Source organism: Tauraco erythrolophus, chromosome 9 (genome assembly GCF_009769465.1).
Source record: "Tauraco erythrolophus isolate bTauEry1 chromosome 9, bTauEry1.pri, whole genome shotgun sequence".
Lineage (NCBI taxonomy): Eukaryota > Metazoa > Chordata > Aves > Musophagiformes > Musophagidae > Tauraco > Tauraco erythrolophus.
Window position 1 is genome coordinate 36,431,879 of NC_141473.1, and position 21,242 is coordinate 36,453,120.

Consider the following 21,242-nt stretch of genomic DNA (forward strand, 5'->3'; position numbering starts at 1 on the left):
AGCTTTACATAAGACTGCGCTCGCCGAAACCAAAGCAACAGTCGGACGGAGCTTTCGGGATGACAGTACGCAGAAGTGAGCAGAGCTTGTTCATTGCACGGGCTTATTCCACCTTCCACGCGACAAAGCAGCTTCCTAGCCGGATCGGGTACTAAGTAAGGGAACTGCTGTGCTATGGAATACAGATGTGTGAATTCAGATAGCTAAATGGTGCTTGGAGGAATCGAACATGCTTTCCTATAAAGAGAAATTTTAAAAGCCAGTTTCCTAACTATAAAGATGCAAAAACGTAATATCCATGAAGATCCTATTACCTAGGAAGAATTTGACATTTTGCTGCGAATGCTGTGTTGGGATTGATTTATTCTTGGAGTGTTCTGCATGGCTGGCAAAGAATAATGTTCCAAAATCGGTCCATCTCCCAAGGGGTCCAATTTTTCTTCCTGGGTGTCAGCGAGCCCTGACTCACTACAGTGCAGCTGACAGGGGCTGCCATGCTTGTGGCACACTAAGCAAAAAACAAAAGACCTAAGGACGACCTTTGAACAACACAAAGGATGGGTATGTTTTTCATGTTATTTTTTTAATGTATAGTTCATAGCCACTGCATAGCCTGTGCTTTAATTACTCCATAGACTTACCTTGATGTGATTTGTTATTACAGTTAAATTGCCTAGGGATTACATCTTTTACCCAACTGTTTTTCAGTATGTCTATAAAGACATTCTTTAAAAAAAAAATCTGAGTAAAGAAAACAATGTGAAAAGTAGTTGAGTCGAGCTAAGGATTTTTAAATGACTGTTGAAATAAAAGATTTTAGCATGATTGAAAGAAATGACTGATGTGTGGGGGGATAACTTTTCTAAGTTGTTTTTATTTCCAGGTTTCAATGTAATTAGGCTACTGAGCGGATCAGCTGTAGCTCTGGTAATAGCCCCTACTGTATTACTGACAATGCTTTCTTCTGCTGAACGAGGATGCCCTAAGGGCTGTAGGTGTGAAGGCAAAATGGTATATTGTGAATCTCAGAAATTGCAGGAGATTCCCTCAAGTATATCTGCTGGTTGTTTAGGTTTGTCCCTTCGATATAACAGCCTCCAAAAACTAAAATACAATCAATTTAAAGGTCTTAATCAACTCACCTGGCTCTATTTAGACCATAACCACATCAGCAATATTGACGAAAATGCTTTCAGTGGAATACGCAGACTAAAAGAGTTGATCTTGAGTTCCAACAGAATCTCCTATTTTCTTAATAATACCTTCAGACCTGTGACAAATCTCCGGAATTTGGATCTGTCATACAATCAGCTGCAGTCTCTGGGATCTGAACAGTTCAGGGGCTTAAGGAAGCTGCTGAGTTTACATTTGCGGTCCAATTCCCTAAGAACCATCCCTGTTCGAATATTTCAAGACTGTAGGAACCTTGAACTGTTGGACCTGGGTTATAATCGCATCCGAAGTTTAGCAAGGAATGTCTTTGCAGGCATGATCAGACTGAAAGAGCTTCATCTGGAGCACAATCAATTTTCTAAGCTCAACTTGGCACTTTTTCCAAGGCTAGTCAGCCTTCAAAACCTTTATTTACAGTGGAATAAAATCAGTGTGATAGGACAAACTATGTCCTGGACCTGGAGCTCATTACAAAGACTTGATTTATCTGGCAATGAAATAGAAGCTTTCAGTGGACCTAGTGTTTTTCAGTGTGTGCCCAATTTACAGCGCCTCAACCTGGATTCAAACAAGCTCACATTTATAGGTCAAGAAATTTTGGATTCTTGGATATCTCTCAATGACATCAGCCTTGCCGGGAATATATGGGAATGCAGCAGAAACATTTGCTCTCTGGTAAACTGGCTTAAAAGTTTTAAAGGGCTGAGGGAAAATACAATTATTTGTGCCAGCCCCAAAGAGCTGCAAGGGGTGAATGTCATTGATGCAGTGAAAAACTACAGCATCTGTGGCAAAAGTACCACGGAAAGGTTTGAATTAGCACGAGCTCTCCCAAAGCCAACGTTTAAACCAAAACTCACCAGGCCTAAACATGACAGCAAACCCCCTCTGCCCCCAACTATTGGAGCCACCGAACCGAGTTCTGAACCCGAGCACGACGCAGAACACATCTCCTTCCACAAAATCATAGCAGGCAGCGTGGCCCTTTTCTTGTCTGTGCTTGTGATCCTGCTGGTAATCTATGTGTCATGGAAGCGTTACCCAGCCAGCATGAAGCAGCTGCAGCAGCGCTCTCTCATGCGAAGGCACAGGAAAAAGAAAAGACAGTCACTGAAGCAAATGACTCCAAGCACGCAGGAATTCTACGTAGATTACAAACCTACCAACACTGAAACCAGCGAGATGTTGCTGAATGGAACAGGACCCTGCACGTATAACAAATCAGGCTCCAGGGAATGTGAGGTATGAACCATTGTGATAAAAGAGCTTTTAAAAGCTGGGAAATAGTGGTGCTTTATTGAACTCTAGGGACTATAAAGGGAACGTTTTTCTCACTTTTCTGGCACAGCTCTTCCATGTCACTTTTTTGTACATTCATAATACTGGTCATTTTACTCTCATACATAATCAACTCATTGAAATTTAAATACCACAATCAATGTGAAGCCTGAGCTCTGGTTTAATACAATACCTATTGTACAAATCCTCTACTGATTTCATTAAAGTCTCTCTTGTTTTTAAATAGAAAACTTCTTTCATAAGTAATCCACTGCACCTGCAGCGACTGTGCCTGTGTTTAGGGAGAAAAAAGACAACAAAAAGGCGGGGAGGGGGGGGTGGGTGGAAATAAAATCAAACTCAGCTTCCCTCCTCTCCCCCACTTCCCCCTACACCCCATGCTCTGAAACTCATTTTTTGAGCCAAGAACAAACTAAAGACCCAGGTACAGTAGCATCACATGAATTCTGAGTTGTCCGAGGAGAGAGATGGTGCAGGAGCAGCTCTGAAAGAATGCCTGATTTCTGTCCAACACAAGATAGAATGAAAAGCCAGTGAGGAGTTAAAGCACTGTCTTATAACATGAGGCACCACACCAAAACCAAAGCACAGGGAAATCTAGGGTTAATAAAAATCTTAAAATATGTACAATGGGATTTACTGTACTGCATTATAATACAGTGTTTCTAGGGCTGATAACTATTAATTGAAACCTTTTCATGTGACTTCATACAAAAGGTGCCAGTGTTTATCCCTTACATCCAGTTGCCTTTCAGAAAGTAGTCAAAAGGCATTCATTAAATGAGGAGCAGAAATTCCTTATTGATGCAATTAGAGGAACTCAAAAGTGCAGCAGCAAAAGCAAGACCACTTCCTGCATGCATTTGTTTCAGCGCTCATTAGAAATTCTCTTTTCAAGACTGTCAAAGACGTTAATGTAGCTGAGGAAACCATTAAATCTGTCATTTTCTTCTATTTCTTTTTATGTGCTGGGCTGGGCTTCTTAGGGTTTTGTGATGTGTTTTGCACACTGTCCCTCTAATAACTAAATAAAGCTTCATTACTTACAAAACCAAATAGAGTATATTTTAGAAATATAACTGCAAAGAGCTTTCAGAGAAAATTGGTTATTCACTGATCTGAGTGCATCCAAAAATCATTCAAGAAATCAGTGGCAAATTATTTTTCTCTCTTAGCAAAACCCTAATGACATTACAAGAATTCACAGATCCTCATTTTTAATGTGTAGTCACTCATCTGCAGTTCCAGATAAAATACAGATTTGTGACCCAGCTACTCCCTCCACCCCCCCACCCCAAAATCATATATTTTTGTTGGCTGCAGAAGAATATGACATCCCCCATATTTCCAAATAAATCATACCTCCTATTTTAATTATCAGAAAGAGGGGAGGGGGGGTAATAGTGGGTGTTCCTTCTTGACATAATACAGCACCACCTATACAGAAGCAAGTCAGTAATTTAATTATCTCTATTTTGTAACTTGATTTGGCTTAGTAAACTGCACATCTTCGGTCACTTGGGAGGGAAAGCTTCTATGAAGCAGTTTCACTGCAGCAGATTAGAAAAAGCAGAATAGCTCTCCTGAATTTTTACTGGAAAAAACCTAATCACAGCCAATCACCTTGAAATATGCTAGATACAATGAAAACAAAGCTAGAAAGCATCTCTTAAAAAGAATTGATACACTTGAAGAGTTTTTGTTTTGCTTTGCTTTTTGCATATACTGAAACTGTTCTCATGCTCAAGGACTGTAGTGAGGAAATATCGAGAGTAGAAGCTTGAGACTATTCTGAACCCTGCAACACTGAGATCCCGTTTTACTGAGTACAAAGAGGATCTCACACAATTAATAATGCAAGTGCTTGAGACGCTTTAGCAGCACTGAGTAGACTGTGATTTTTAACCTGAGTTGTACCTTGAAAGTTGCTATTAAAAAGCCAATGCACATTGAATTAGCTGTTATGGGATTCAGTTTTCTACCAGCTTGGTTATCTCCGTACTGAAGGATTTGAGCTTGCTGTAAACTTTGTGTTAAGAATCATCTCTGTACTTCTATAGGCTTTAATGTCTGCAGTGGTGACTAATATTAGCCACAGTCAAAACAAGAAACATTCAGCCCAAAACATACATACATTCATATATACATATACACACACAGAGAGGTGTGTATGTGTGTTCGTGAGTATGTATATATATAAAAATAAAAGAAAATATTGCTATTTAATTTTGGGAGTGCTACCTGCAATCAGAAAAAATCAGTTTGACTTTATACACTTCCTTTCAAGTTTCTTTAATGCCTTGTTCAAACCATAACAATACTCCGAAAGAACCAATCCATAACCTCCTACAGAAAGCAATACCTGTAAAATTATCACTAGCTCCCTTTGAAAAATGTTTAATCATGGGCATGAAAAAGAAAATAAGGCAAATATGCCATCAATCATGGATGGATAACAAAAATAATAATGAAAATCCAGCATGTCTGTATTCAAGAACAGACATACTCAGATCAACTAATTCCTTTATTGCCTGAAAACCTACAGATTCACTTCTGAATTTCCAAACACATACCACACACAGATGAATGTGTAATTGCTGCTATAGTCATTGATAATGAAACCATTGTCTGATTACACAAAAAAGATGCCCACTGTAACTCTTTGAACCTTCTCGCACAGCCTGAGGCCTGTGAGCTGAGTTGTTAAATCCCACTCTAGTGGCTATGGCTTAGGAAACATTTCAAACCCGCTTCATAGCACGCTAAAGAACATTACAAAACCCATGCTTTCATCTGTGAACAGACTACATGAACTAAGCTAAACTTAGTCTCACTTAGTCTCTTTAATTGTCAAATTAAACACTGTAGAAGTGACTTGTTTTGGGTGGCTACGCCACCAGGGTCACAAATATTAATCATCTCGTAGGAAATTACTTGGTCTTAGCTGAGCATCTTTCTGACCCCGTGAAAGGCTGCCCTTTTCCTGAATACAAACAAAGTGTTAAAGCCTCAAAGATTCCAGAGAATAAATTTCTCCTTTGCTTCTCTCCAGTTCAGAAAGCAGGTATCTAGAACTCCAATCTCCCTTTGTTTTGGGGTTCGGATATTTTGGTGCCACCCTCTCACAGAATTGTTAAAACTTTCCTTGCTGGGGTGAGGCCAAGGAATGCTCAAATGATGCACAACAGCTATGATGGCTCTCACAAAACCCTAAGCCTTCATACAAGTATTTTAGGCACCAATTTGAGGAAGGAGATGTGATTAAGTGCCTCTCATGACCTCGGTATCCCTTAAAGGATCTGATGCTGCCTACATATTCCAAGGTTAGGAGAGCAACAATGTATTTTGAAGGTGTCTGGATTTTGTTTTGTTACAGGTTTTTGTGTTTTGTTTTGTTTTTTTTAATCAACTTCTATTCCTTTTTCTGAGTCACACATAGTGTTCTGGGGCTACCACTCAAAGACCAGGGCATTTCAAGCCACAAAGTGCAGTACTCTTACATGTCCGTTTTATTTTTCATTGGTTTTGCAGTCTGTATGTTCATTTAAACAATGCTGAGACAAATGTCAGGTGGAATCACCAAACAAGACTGTTTCATTTTATTCTATCACCCCAAAAATCTGAAAAGAAGTCAGGACTTCCTCTGCTAGCCACTGTACAAACACCTTCCAACAATCTCTTACATTAAATGTTTACAAGGGATGTTGAGAAGACAGACAGGAGATGGCAAATAAACATGACAGATTTGAGGTAATTTGCTCAAGATCGCAGACCAGTTGAGTACTGGGAATACAATCCAGTCTCCTCAAACCAAGACATCCTTCTAGCCAGTGGACTACTTGGCCTCTCAACAAAACGACCTAGCTCCTGGAATATTCAAGTGGTATTTCAGAATAATAAACCACACAGAATGCACTTGTTCGGAAAAAGAAAATAACTAATGCACTAAGCAAATTCAAGGAGACTGGTAATGTTCATTCACTGTGTTGAGATTACCTCCAGCAATTGCAGAGTGAGAGAATAATAACGAGAACAAGTGGCTTGAGTATAATGAATGCAAGCTTCTCTACTGGCTGGTAGGTTTTCATTACTCACTGTCTATGCTAACACAGTTGTCACAGCCTAAGGTTTGGCAATGCTCTTTTTTTTAATTATTGTGAAATACTGAACCTTGATATCAAAGTCAATTGCAAAATGAACATAAACGTTCAATATTCCTGCAAACACAATTAGAAATTTTCAGTTTGCTGCAAGCTAATAGTCTTTGCTGTCAGCTACTCAACTCTAGATAAATATTCTCTGAGATGAATTCCCGTGGAACAATAGTGACATCCAGCGGGTAGTTAGCTTAATCACAGGTATCTATTGTCTACATCAATTCACATACAGATGCATTTGCCTTTTCCCTTTGCATTCTTCTGTATCACATGGTAGTAGCATCAAATCCCTTCAGCATGCTAAGCATTCAACTGTACTTTAACTTCATCTCTGTGTATAGGAGTCATAACCTGAATGTAGTGAATAAGTGGAGAAAATAAGAGTACATGAAAGCTAGCAAGAAACGGTCTATCCAGTGTGTAAGTCACTACTGCCAGTAAAAGGCAAGAAGCATATAATAAGTAGGGACAGGCGCTGTAACAAATTTGTGGCCACTGATTCAGAGCTTAGTACTTATAAAACACCACTAAGTGACATTTTAAGATATTATAAAAATAAACTCAGACTACAAACAACTCATTCAACTTCCTAACAGCACAAGATTTAAAAGAAAAACAAAAATTTTGAGTTTATTTTTACAATAATGAGAGAAAGATATTATTAGACATCAAAAGGAAGGGCACTCACTAGCTGGGAACAAGTTAAAGTAACAGCTTCATCTCAAAACCACACAATGTACCAAAGAGACAAGAAGTAAATGATGAAAAATCAAATCCACAATCAATAATAAAGCTGAACAATGGGAAACTCACCAGTTACACATGAATATGCAGTATATTTGCTTGGGCAGAGGTTCTTTGCAGCAACCTCTGGTACGTTTTGCAGCAACTACACCAGGCCTCAGAGTAACTCTATGCCAATGTTACTGGCAGTAATTTTAAACCACAGTGAATGACATAACTGAACGAATTCAGGATTATAGCTCTGTTGATAACAGACAGATTTCATTTCCTTTAAGGAGATGCATAAGAACTCATTGCACTCCACAATGAATGAAATAGTCATATTTCTAACTTTGTGTGTACTTCGGTGTGTTTGGAGGTCACCTATCAGTCCATGGCACGCAGCCCAGCTAGGCTTTCTAGAATGGGTGTTATCCCAGCGGTACAGTATAGGATTTTGATGTGACCCCCAGGGTTATAGCCAAACTATGTCTTAGCATAACCATGAATGGAACACAGTAGGGTGCAAAAGTAGTAAAAAGTGACTGTGTTCAACAGCTGTTAGCCACCGGTCACCAAGGAGGTTGTAAAGTAATAAAAAGGAGTTTATTCAAGATGCTCTGGAATGACTAGCTGTGAATCGATGGCCAACATTTTACCTACTAGAAAAATCGCAAATGTCATTTAGAATGAGCACAAACATCGTAAAAGCAATAATGAAAAAAGATTTCCAAGTAGTAGGCAGTATCTTTTATTTGACCAACTCATCATGGAAATCACGTCTCCCTACAATTCTTCTCTTGCTCGTAGTGTTAGACTATCATGACCACAGCATTAGCATTCTATTGTAAGAATGAGCATTATTGACTGAGAAAGGGCAAAGGGCAGTTAATCCCTACTTATTAACTACTTCTTTCTAAACAGCTTAATGAATCTTACTGAAGTTATTACAGGAAATATTTTCTATTCATGTGAAAAATCACAAGTTTAGGATTCTTCATTACTGAAATCAACCAAACTTAATTTAACAAAACAAAATATTTCTTTCTTTACTTATGGTTTCTCACTCTTTCTCACAAACTCTTTTGCTTGCCAAGAAGAAAGTGGAAGATGCAATCTGGAAAAAGAGTTCTCCAAAAAGTCCTCAAATGTGTCATCTTAACCTCTAAAACCATTCACTTACTATGTTCCTGTGTGACTAATACATTGACTATGTGTCACAGCTCACAATCTTGACTGAATGTTAAATTTCTGTTACTTCAACATTAGCAGTAGCACTAAGATCATGTAGGACTTCGTAATTACAGTTCAACCTTGCAAATTCTTGAAGTGTTTTGTGGCACACAGCGAGACTCTATTAACACATCATAAGGACATATGAAAATGAAACATCCTAATTACTCATCTACTTTCACTCTAAACAAGGACATAAATGCATTACAAGATTTATTGCTTCACTACACCATTGAGAAAATCACCTGCCCAGTTCTGTGTGCAAATCCCTTTCTTCTTCAAATTAACAAAACATTTAACTAGCTAGGTCTCTCCGGAACTTAATTGCTTAATGCTGAAAGAAAAAAAAAAAACCACACTTGATATTGGCAGCAGGCTGCAGAAGTTGTCATCATGAAGTCAGCCTTTATTAGTTATTCTCACTTGTAACCCAGCAGTATCTCCTATACTTGTCATGTATTACACCTGCACTATATCCCATAGTGTGATTTACTAAAGATATGAAAACTTTGCATTTTATGGGCACTTCTGTTCATGTGCATAATTACACTGAGAGATGGAAAACAGAAAAGACTCAGGAAAAGGACTGCATATGCCTTGAAGTGCTAGTAAAAAGCTAGGGAGGATCACTCAGCTTTTCCAGAAGTTAAACAACTGGTTTTAAAAGAGATGAAAAAACATTCTAAAGCAGAACTGGAATGTTAAATAAATGTTTGTACATTTCTTAAAAGTATTTTAAGCATCTATTTTTAAAAATTGCTGCTGACTGTTTCGGGGCATCTTTAAACATCAAACAAAAAACTCTTAATTTTATTTCATACCTAACTTAACGAGAGGGAGAAAATACTTCTTATAATGTAAGACACCTCTTTATGAAGCTGTAGGACTGAGCTGATACGGGAATAACCAAAATATATTTCAACTTTCTATTTTGTTGTTTCGTATATGATTATTTTCAACATCTTTAGGAGCGACATGATACTGCTAACTGGTAACACGTACATTACTCTAGCTGAGTATGTTCTCCTGGCATTTATTTTGTGCTTCATGACAAATCATGGGTCGTGTTGTTGGGTTTTACATTTGCCCTTTACTAGTTCTTTAACTAGTGTCTATAATCATTGGTGCTGTAGAACTCACAGTTCTGATTTTAAAAAAGGCACTTAAATTTCCCACTTCCTCAAAGGCTGCAAAACTCACAAATCAACTTCAAAATAATATATTGAGATTACTATTCCCTTCCTGGTTCAGCTGTAAGTCAGGGGAGAAAACATGCACAAAACATTCAAAGGCACAAAACAGGATCTCCAATTGAAGCTGGGCATCCTAATTGCCTTTGTAATTCTTTCCTTCATTGCCCTCAAGATTAAAAGTAGCTGTAGATGAAGGAAATGTGAAGACTGAACATGTGTTTTGCTAGAGTGTAGATAATAAGCAATAATAATACATTAGTCATACAATCTCTGAGCCACTGAAAATACAACCATCATAAACAGATTCCTTATTCTAAAACACAGATTTTGTAACTTATATTCTGGCATACACATTATTTCTTGTTTGCCTTTTTAATTTTTTTTTAATTTTTTTTTTTTTACAAAAAACACCCACATCATGCAGAAGCATCTATTTGGCTTGTGGTAAAAGAAGCCACAGATGATAAAAGTATAAAAAAGGGAATACAGTTTAGAAAATGTGAATGGAGTCAAGTAGAAAAATCACTTCACACTATCTCAATTAATGTTTTGTTACTAATTTTTCAATTTCCTATAGATTATCCTGTTTATTTTAAAACAGACTACAGGGAAGATTTTCAAAGCTGCATATGGGAACTTAAACATCCAGACCCCATCCACTTCTTGCAATAGTTGAGCATCTTTGTGACAGAACATTATCACCTCTTCCCTTCTCCCTAGAACTTGAAATTCGAAAAGACTGTTTGCAAGGTCTACAAAGCGCTCTGACCAGCTTCACACAGCTAGTCTAAAACATTACCTTCCCGGAGACTTGGGCAAGTTTTCTTGCAAATGAAAGGAAGGACTTGTACCTCGATGATGTGCAGATGGTGGCAGATGTATCTTATTAACGTTGTGTGGGATGCATATTGGAAAAGGGTATATACTGGGAAATTGCCTTCTGACCTACCGCAAAAGGGACTGCCGCTAACTCCTGGCACACAGATAAAATTAACTGACCTCAGAAAAGCAATTACCTGTGGTTCAGTTTAAAAAACAACTATAGATTCTGGAGTCTGGTTTTTAACCAGATGAGTTTATTCCCCATATTCCTTACTAACAACAATCATAGTAACCTCATACAAAAGTATTTAGCCAAAGTTTGAGAAAGGGATCATCTTTTCCTCTTCAAAAAAGAATAGTATCAAATAATCATTCCAGCACATCAGTTTTGTTAGCAGTGCACTATTACTTGTAATATAATGCTTTCATATCCCCGTATTAGTCTTCCAGCCATCTGTAACATGAATCATATCCTCAGAACAGAGCAGGCGTCATTCTACACGGCTTCATCCCAGCCAGCTTCTCCTGAATCACACTGTACTATCCAGAATACGTACACATTGCATATAATAGCAATTTCCAATTCAAAAATTAATTTCATGTGATGTGACACCTGTGACTCACAGTGTAACATACTTACTATCCACCTTCCAACAAAGGATCACAACAGACGGGGAGAGAAACCTTTCAGTGGGAACTTTTCCTAAGGCTAATTGTACCTGTCACGAACGCTCTCTGTACCTTTGGGAAAAAGTGTTCAGTTTTTCCCTACTTTCATTTATCCTTAACAACAGTTTCCAGGCTACACTACTGATACAAAATGTGGGCTTGCAGCAAAAACTAGTGGTATTATTACATGAGCTCAGAAGCTCCAATTACTAGCCAATAACTTGTCCTTCATTAAAGAACACATTTCCTCCTAACATACATGATGCTGGACAGCATATTTCTATTCATCCCTAGTGACAGTGGCAACACAAATGCTATTTTTCCTTTTTCTTAGTGAGTAAGTCACAATCAGAGAATATGGGGAAAAAAATTCTAACATTCTAAATCATAATCCTGTAAATCGAATCTTTATACCTGCAACATTTTGCTTAAGTGGATTCCTATTTCTAAGTACATACATCAAAAATAAAGTGTTTGCCACAGGAGAAGCAATAAACTTTGTGAGGCAGACCGCACATAATTGCCAGTAACCAAGTTCTTTTCACCGAGATTTTGAACTTACATCCAGTGTTTATTTCCTAGCTCAAGGAAGCCTACAGCACACAGCTATGGCATCTCAACATTCTTACTTTTTTATTAATTTTCACATATGACCTTTCTTAGGCCAAGTCTTGAAATATTTTAAAGTGAGAAGCTGTTGCCTATCAGGCTGAGCTGAAGGCAATAACATTGTAGGAGAAAAAGTGATAGTGAGCAGTATGCACTTGCCTTTAGTTTGCATGTACTAAAGTCCAGCACCATTCATGGAGGTTTGTTTTTAAGAAAGCTTAATAAAGCACAGTAACTTAAACAATTATGCACAATTCCTTGCTATCCAAAGGATTAAAGTTTGTCTGTAGCCATAGCATATAATGCTAACTTCTGACATGTAAGAAATATCTTGTAGATGTATAAAATAATTTGATATCATAACAGACTGCATTCTCAAATCTGAAAGCATGCTGTATTTAGACTGTTAGCAGTATCCTAAATTAAAAATGCCTATATATCAGTAATAATAATAAAATGTATTTTTCCAGAGCCACAGAACCACTGATATGTGTGCTTTGGCTTCATGTATAAACTGACATGGCAAATTCTAAATTTAACAAAGTCAATTTCTTTTAAAGCTTCATCACACTAATTACATCCATCAAGTGTGTAAAATACATTTTGTCAGCTAAGAACAGAAGACTTCAATTAAATGTAAATCCTTATTCAGCACTCTAAGCTGTTAATGGCTCAAACTCATTAATGAGATGATGAAAAGAAAATGCTCCTACATACAGACTCTGCAGTGAGAATTTATTACAAGTACTCATTATTTCCACCTAGTTCATATACTTAAGAAAGCGTCCCATATTTATGTCCACACTCCAATACCAACAGAAAAAGATATCAAAATAATCTTGTTTGCTTGTGAATGTGCATGTATACATATTTGGAGCTTGACAGTCATTTCCAAGAGAGATGACCTTCTTCCCTAACCTAGAGGGCTCCCAGAAGAGCCAGTGTGACACTCTAACCAGCTGTGCTCTGCTGTTGATTCAAACGTCAAGGCACTTTCTGTGCAGAGCTTGCTATAGCTATCTGATACCTTTTTTGCACAGTTCCAGCAGCTCATTTGAAAAAGTATTCCATATTCCCAAATCTTTCCTCAGCCATCCAGCAGCATGGCTATCTGAAATTGATAACAAAGTTCACCAAAATTCTGCCTCAGAATCAAAACAGAAGAGTCTGTCTTTCAAGCTGTGATAAAACCTTAAATAGGGGAGGGGAAATTGTCAAACTGGTATTTTAGGCTAACTGTCCAGCAGTTTAATTTTTCAAATAAGTAATATGAACACTAATGGTAGACTGCACAGCATGCCTGGGCTTATAAATTTTTATAATGATTTTGGATAGCTCCTCTATTTGAATTAATTCAGAAGAGCAATGGAAAGAGCATTACAGAACTACAGGTGAACTACTACAGGGGGACAGGGGAAGACATGAGAGTCAGAGGAGCATAACCCTGTCCTCTGAAACTTGCAAATTTCATTTCAATTTAGCAACACCAGGATTCATGAATCTTCATCCTTGTTGTAGACTGCAGGATTTTCTGTATGTGCTTATAAGGTTAAGGAAGGTTATTATGGGGATTTCTCAATTGCAAGACTCCCCTAGATCAGGCTTACTTCTCATAGAAAGGAAAAGTATCGTATTTTGATTTCTTCTTCAGATTTCCCTCTCCCACTCTTCTCCCTTTCTTTCAGTCTGGGCTCCTCTTCTCTTTTGATTGTTTCCCAGAAATAAAAAGAGAATCCAAAAGCTACATGTAGGTCTACCAGATGCCCTTCAATTTCTATCAAGTCTACCAAGTGCTGCCCCTGCAAAGCCTTGTTTACAAACAACCTCTGCTCCAACAGCAAGCAAGCTCTCAGCAACAAAGAAATGTTAGAGTCGTTTTCAAAAGTTTTAAATTACTTCCCCCAGTAGACAAGACTCATTGATAAGTAACAAGTAAAATGAGATACAGTGAAGTGATTCATGCTCAAATATTAAGAAAGAAATATAATAAAGCAGTTTTGAATACTTGTAACTTCTGCAGAAACCCTACCCTATAAGTTTTACGTGAAAATTAACATAATATTCAAAAATCGTTATTCATGAGAAAACAAAAGTTATCTCAAATTATACGCCTTGCCATAACAGCATGCTCATTAGTTACAAAGAATTTAATTTTTTTGTATCAATGCTTTATTGGGGCACTATATGGATATGACAGACTGGACATGTCCCTACACTGCCAAAAGGAAGCAGATTTGCCTAAGGTTAATTCCACACTAGCTTAATTATTAATTAATCTCTCCCAAATGCATTTTTCAAATGTACTTAAAAAGGTTTTTGCAAATAGGAGTCCTCTGTTTATCAATAGGTCAGTTTTCAAGGCAGACAGCTATGCCGCAGTATATAGGCAACATTTCTCCAGCCGATCTGGTTAATTAAAATGCATGGTTATAACGGGCTCTCTTAGAACTGCAGCTGAATGATGATCCCTTTTCTCTCAGTACCACAGAACACTTCGCGTCTATTTAACAGGGCTGTTTCAGGATTTAATCAAAGATTTCCAAAATACAGTCCGGAACAAGGGGTCTTTCCCTTTTTAAAAGGTTTCAAATAAAACACTCATTTTAATAGAGATCCCTTCTGAATATCTGTAGCCTGTGCCCCTTACCTGGATTTTCATTCAGTTTAATGCTTGTTTTATACAATCTAATACTTCTTTTTCCATTTCTCTGCATCCCCAACACAAATGAAAAACAAACACTACTGCGTGTTCTTTCCAGCATAAATCTGTGAGGCCAATTTTGTTGAATGAATTCAGGAGAAAGTATTAACAGCTTCAAAGGGGGAGGGTAACTGGGAGAACTGCAAAAGCTGATAGAAAACCTGTGCCAGGCAGAGGATGGAGCAGGATTGAGAGTGGAATGCTATGTAGCATTTGCTAACACACTGCAGTGGTGCTGCATGCTAATGTAAGGAAGAGAAAGAAGGTGGCGATTTGCAAAGGAATATTAACTTTGAAGATGTATAGGCCTTAAACTGTTTGGAAAACAGCCTGGAATAAAGGAATGCCTCAAAGTCAACCATGCAAAACTGGTGGACACTTGAAAACAAAGCCCTTCCCTGTTTTTGTTTATACATTGTAAAAATCACTGTGATAATACCAGGGCTTATTTAGTCAATAATGGTAAAACGTGGATACCTGAAAATTAAACATCTTCAGTTCCTTTTCAGTTCTGACTCTATGTGACTCAGTTCCTTCACATGTCGGTCATTCACCCAGAGCTAATGTGGATCATTTGTGACAGTACTCTATTTCAAACTTAATTTGAAACTCTATTTCAAACTTAATATATTAGGTGTTGTTTGCTTTGTTTTCAGCTGTCCAATGAGCCTACCAAAAATGCCTGCAAAGAAGCTGTTCTCTAAGCAACATTTTCCTTTCTAATGGGCACAATTCAAGCAGACCTCCAAGGCACAGCCTGCAAAAGGGCCCGTTATTGGCAAAGCCATACTGAAAGGGTGTGCAGGGCAGTCCGATTACCTTTGCCAACACTTTTACATTATTTTTTATGCCACTGAAGCAATACAGACCAGTGAAGAATCACCACACATCCCTCTTCCGCTGGTTCCATTCTATTTAAGAGTTTGTTTAACGGACAAAACGGCACACTTCCCAGGGTCTTCAACAGCAGCGTTAGCTTCCTCAGGTGAACTGTCAGCTCAGGTGTGTTATTTTTTAGGAATAGCTGTTTTGCTTGACAGTATTAACACTGACTATAAGAACAACAATACACAACAGCAATAGCCTGATGCTTTCCTATTCTATTAACATTCCAGAAATCAAAGCTTGCAGAGCCTGGGGCATAGAAGCCAGCGAACATTAACCTTTGCTTTATTTTAAGCTTTTATAATTTTAAGAGCTTAATTTCAGGTCTGCAGCCATCAGGCAGCAGAGTTGAGACTGAAGTAAAACACAGCAAAAGCAAATGCGTGGCACAATTTCAAAAAGCTCTTTTCCTGAGACTCCTGGTCATCTCGCCCAGCCCTAATGCAAAATTTATTTCAAGGCATTTAACATCTTTTGCCCTACTTGGAGTAAACATGATAGAGTTTTGATTTCAAATAGATGAGGGAGTGAGATTTTCAAATCTTCATTATGAATCCTGTGTGATGTCCACTAACTTTGCACCACAGATGATGTCTGCTTTTGTAGCAAAGAAACGTCTCCTGGTTGGAGAGTGGCTGGTTGAGTAAGTCTCCAGACCTCCCTAAGAAGTCATGTTCAGGAGGCAACACCTGACTATCTTTCAAACTCTTACTTTCTTGTCAGTGGACTGGATGAATCAAGGCTGGAGGGATGGCTGGGACAGCATACTCATGTCTTCCTTTTTGCCATCCATATGAATCCAGCAGAAAACTCTACTGCTCTCAGAAAGCAGGATATCACTCTTGTACCTTCATTCTCTCCTTTTCTTTGACTCTGACTGGTCCACTGGAACTCAAGATAAGTTAAGAGTTTTCCAAAGGATAAGGGTCCCACGAAACTCAAAGAGCAAGCTTATTAAGAATGCACTGCACAAGGACTTTGGGGGCCTGGTTACCGTAAAGCCACAAGGGTGTTTCAGAAAGTTTAACCTTCATAACTAATTCATACATCAAAGTATTCCGAAAGGTTGGCTAAACTTTACAGAAGACTGTCATATGCTGCAGTTTGTAAATCGGCGGTACAAAAGTAGGACAGTGGTAGCATGCTGACAAGAGGCCTTAGCATGTAAAAGTTTCCTCACTAAATAAGCATGACTTGTGATGGCTGCAACAAATCCACTCTTCTCAGCATCAGTTTTTCAGCACAGCCATTGAGAGGGAGAAGGAGACAGCGAGAAGCAGCCTAACATGCCACCTTCCCTTCCCAGCACAACTTCGAGCAGGCGAAGCGTGCCCTTGCCATAGCATACACACACTCTGTACAGCACGAGGACCAGGCTGGAGGAGCTGAAAGATTATGCTACTGTTGTTGAGGACCAGACCCAGAAAGCACGAATGGCCTACGCTTCACATAGAGCTTCACAGACACGCGTTACAATAACGCCAGGGGCAACGTTATTCCTGTTGAAATTACGGTCCCTTATCAAACTCAGAGAATCGTTCGGTTTACAACTTACAAAATTCCTGATGACTGTACGAGCTGAGAAGGAAGCCAGCACTACAGTGAAAGGACAATTTCATCGTAAGCAGCCCTTTCTGCATTCTATTTCTCAAAGGCTTGATTGAGCAAGTAATATTCATTAGCTCCTATTACACACTAACGCTGCAGGAGCGGGCAAGCAGGCCAACCTGTGATTCTTCATGTCTCCTAGAAATCAGGGTCAGGGGGTTCAGGCCATCTTGGCCCGTAGGTGAAAAACAGCTGATAATACTTTTCATGTCATGCCCCAAATCCTCCTCGGGGAAAAGAATCTAGAGCCACTATACACTGTAAAAAGGGTTAGTTTTTTTGTTTGAGTTTTACAGGCTGATGGCTTTTAGTAATGGATTCTGTAAATCTTTTATACCACTGTCTGTCCTGTGCTTAGTACTCCAGTGGGAAGGTCTGGCAACAGACACAGGCAAAATTCCGACATGCTGCAATGTGCAGCTGCAGAGGAGTTGGGCTACTGGAGGCCACAAAACACCAAATTATTTTCACTTTTCCAAGTCAAGTCAGTCCCCCAGTGAGCCAAGTATCTGTTGTGATCTTTGTCTGCTATCTCTCATATTTGTTTATGTTTTGGGAAGTTAGTAGACAAGGACACAAAGATTTCTACTAAATTATACCCTCAATAGGAGGACTACATCTCTTGGTTTGCTTCTTTGCTTAGGGTATGCAGAAATAAAACTCGTCAATCTGGTAAGTATTTTTCTTACCTTGAGTTGTAGTATCAAATATAAAAAAATCCTCACTTAATTTTCTAGGAATTTCAAACTGAAAATAAACAGCTCATCAAGTCAGGTATCTATTAATTAATAAATTGAAGATTATAAGATTCTTCCCCAACTGCTTCATAATAGAATTAATTAGTTGCAATTAGAAATAAATGTCACTCCTTAAAGTAATCTTAAACAACCAAAATATTGAAGCACCTTTCATTAGAGAGTCTTGAAACACTTTACAAGACGTTATGCATGCCATTTATACAGAAAAGACACCTCATCTGGTTTCCTTATGGGCTATGGCAGCACTGGGAGCAGATGCTCAGCCTCCCACCGCCAGTCCCCAGCTCTGACCATTAGACCTGTGATCTGCCTATTCCACACAACTCAGGGCAGCTTTGTTTAATCAAGCCAGAGCAGATTTCCATTTCTGTTTATACGTTAAAACTAGTATTCAAATAAATGTTATACATTATCAGTACTTGGGAAAAAGGCTATTTCTCACTGCATTTTAAGAACTTTTTCCAACAGTGACTTCTTTGGGAGATGGCTGGGAAGAACACCCTTCACACACAGTGATGGGTGCCTCACAACCATCAGAGCAACTTCATTTTTTTTTCCCAAAGGCAGGTATGCTGTAACTCTCAGATTGAATTGTGCAAAGGAGTCTGGGTCTCCTAAACTGTATAGCTCTTAGTTGCAGTTCAGGAAACCCTAACGGGAATTGCTTTTATCCCAACATACATGGTAAAAATGATATCTTCATCTTAGCTACCGTCTAGCCCCTACTTCAGCAGCACTGCTGATCACATATTTGCTTGTCAGACTAACATAACCTCATTTTATATAGTGGAAAGTATATATTATTCCTTCTATACCCTTACTGCATTTTTAAAAGTTTATTCATTAATATTATTTTATTGTTTTTTCATACTCACAAAGAAAGTGAAAACTGGGTAGGAGACATGAGTCAGATGAAGCAAGAGAGAAGGATTATGCAGCAGCAAGGGAGCAACCCCAGGCACTAACATCTGAATTTAGAAAGGTACAGAATTTTTAAAATTAAGATATAACCTTAATCCCGTAGCAGCCCACTTTCAGAAGTGTTGCTTGAAGATCTATAGCCTGCCAACCCATACAATAAAATTACCCAGAGCTTATAATCACCACAGAAATCACAGAGGCCGGTTGCGGTTTGGCAGGCTTTCCTCCTACACTGACAAATATAAAACAGATGATGGCGGCCTACAGAACTTCAGGGAAACATAATGCTTGACAGCAGAATGACACTGCATTGGAAAGTATTGTATATCTTCCAATAAAATAAACAAACTAAAACTCTCACAATACCCATTCCAGCAACTATGACCACCGTAATAGATCCAGATTTTGAGTTTTTTAGTTTTAAAAGACTCATTCCACTTAGTGAATAATGCCTATTCTTTCTAAAGTGGCTCATGATCTGATTGCTTAGAGATTCATGTACAGTCAGATTATTGTAAAATTATTTCTGGGAATATCTATTCAGACAAATACTTTTTATAAATTGAGAAAATTACTAAAATCAGATTTTGTATTTATCATCTAGTAATCTAGTATTAATAAACTTTTTATTAATATCAGCAAAAATAATAACTTTGTGTTTATAGTGCTAGACAAAATTCCGTTTCATTGCTAACCTCTATATATTGATTTGTACTATTTGTCCTGCCCAAGAGGACTTAGCAAGAGCATGCTGATGTTATCATTTCCAAAAGATCCAGGTTTACCGTCAAAAAACAACTTATTCTCACCCTGCTATTTATATTAGTACCAACAAGTAGCATTGAAACACACCTGTCTATAATAAACTAATGAAATCCAGCTTAAATAAAGAGAAGCAGTGATCTATCCTAGCAGTGACAACACATCAGTATTATGCTTCACCACTAATACTACATACAGAAACAAAAGATGTGTCCAAAAACCTGATAACTTCAAAGAAATAGTTCATTGTTATTATTTTTTTTAATTTAAGAAATATTATAATAAAGTGACACATGCTGAGCACAGAGAGACAGGCTTGCCCATGTGGAAAGAACAGGGGATTATATAAAAGGAACCGGACTACACCAAGGCACGTGCTACTCCTCCGTCTACCCCACATCCTCTCAGTAGTAGCAGCTCAGGAGAGTTCTCCTACATCCCTAAACGGGGTCCAGCTACAAACTGTCAAATGCCACTTTTCTCCATCCCTCCCTGTGAAACATGATGGCAGGTGAGGAGGGGCTATAAATTGTGTTTTACAAGCTGAAAATTCTGATCCAACTGCGGTTGACCACCTTAGCATTACAAAGGAGTCGGAATACTAATGAGATTATGGCTGTAGAGAAACTCAGAACCAAACTGAAACAAATAGCAACAGGAAAATTGTTTTTTTTTAATTCCATTGTGACTCTGTTTAAAAAGCTCAGATCGTGATGATACATGATACAATAATCTATCTTAAATTCAGGGATGCGCTCGCAGAAGCACAGACAATTGCAATACCTCAAAAATTGAAGGAATTTATATACAGGGCATTTAACTATTTGTACTTTCTCCTGAGCTAAAGATATTACAATCACACTAGGAAATGTCACGCTAGACCTGCCTAGGAAGGCTTTCTAACTAGGAGTAACCTGTCTCTAAGAGGTAGAAGCACATATTTACAGGGGGGGAAAAACAGAGACAGGCTACAATAGTTAGAGAAAAAAATGCTACTGTCTTAGCCCTTAACATATTATCTCTTCAGGCATGTGGATCACGTATCATACTTTTAATTCTGAATAACATACTTGTAAGTGTTCTCATTATACATTTAGAAATTAAATCTTTTTATACAGAAATTGTACTGAAAACTTAACATCACCTAGTTCTGGCAGCAAGTTCTACAGATGAATTACAGACTGCGAATAAAAAGATTTTAATAGGACATTTTAAAATCAATTCCCTATCCCTTGAAACAAATGCTCCTAAACGTTACGCTCAGCAAGCTCCAAACCATTTCTGTTTCAACTCATCTTCCTTGATAATACATAATCAGAATTGATCATAGGCTCAAGAGAAAAGGTGAAATATTTACAAAGAGGCATTTATTAATTTTCAGTGTATTTTCTCGTCTATCACATATATGCCTGTTTTGTCATCGTTGTACTCTGAACAAGCCTTTTGAACACAGTGTCCAGAAGGACACCACATACTTTTTTTCACTGCTAACACTTCGCTTAAATACTGATAGCAGATGTTTATAGTTCAAATTATTCCTACCATTGCCAACAGGCATTACTTCACATTTGTCAATTAATTTTCCTTGGTATGAAAGTGCTCATTCATCTGGCTTTGCTGAGTTCTCGAAGGCCCTGGTTGCATTTCGTAGGTTTGACAGACCTAAAGAAACGTATATTGTCTGCACATTTTGCCATTTTCCCTTTAACAGAGACTTCAGATGGTTCTG

At 38.1% G+C, this 21,242-nt stretch overlaps 2 protein-coding genes across 6 annotated transcripts in view; one reads left to right on the plus strand and one right to left on the minus strand.

Moving 5' to 3' along the window:
• Positions 1-21,242, minus strand: part of CTNNA3 (catenin alpha 3) — a 520,316-nt gene that overhangs the window by 284,012 nt on the left and 215,062 nt on the right. The gene's annotated exons all lie outside the window — the stretch shown is intronic.
• Positions 835-21,242, plus strand: part of LRRTM3 (leucine rich repeat transmembrane neuronal 3) — an 87,091-nt gene continuing 66,683 nt past the window's right edge. Inside the window, exon 1 of the mRNA XM_009991699.2 lies at positions 835-2,415. Within this exon, the coding sequence (XP_009990001.2) occupies positions 835-2,415 (1,581 nt within the window). The remainder of the gene's footprint in view (positions 2,416-21,242) is intronic.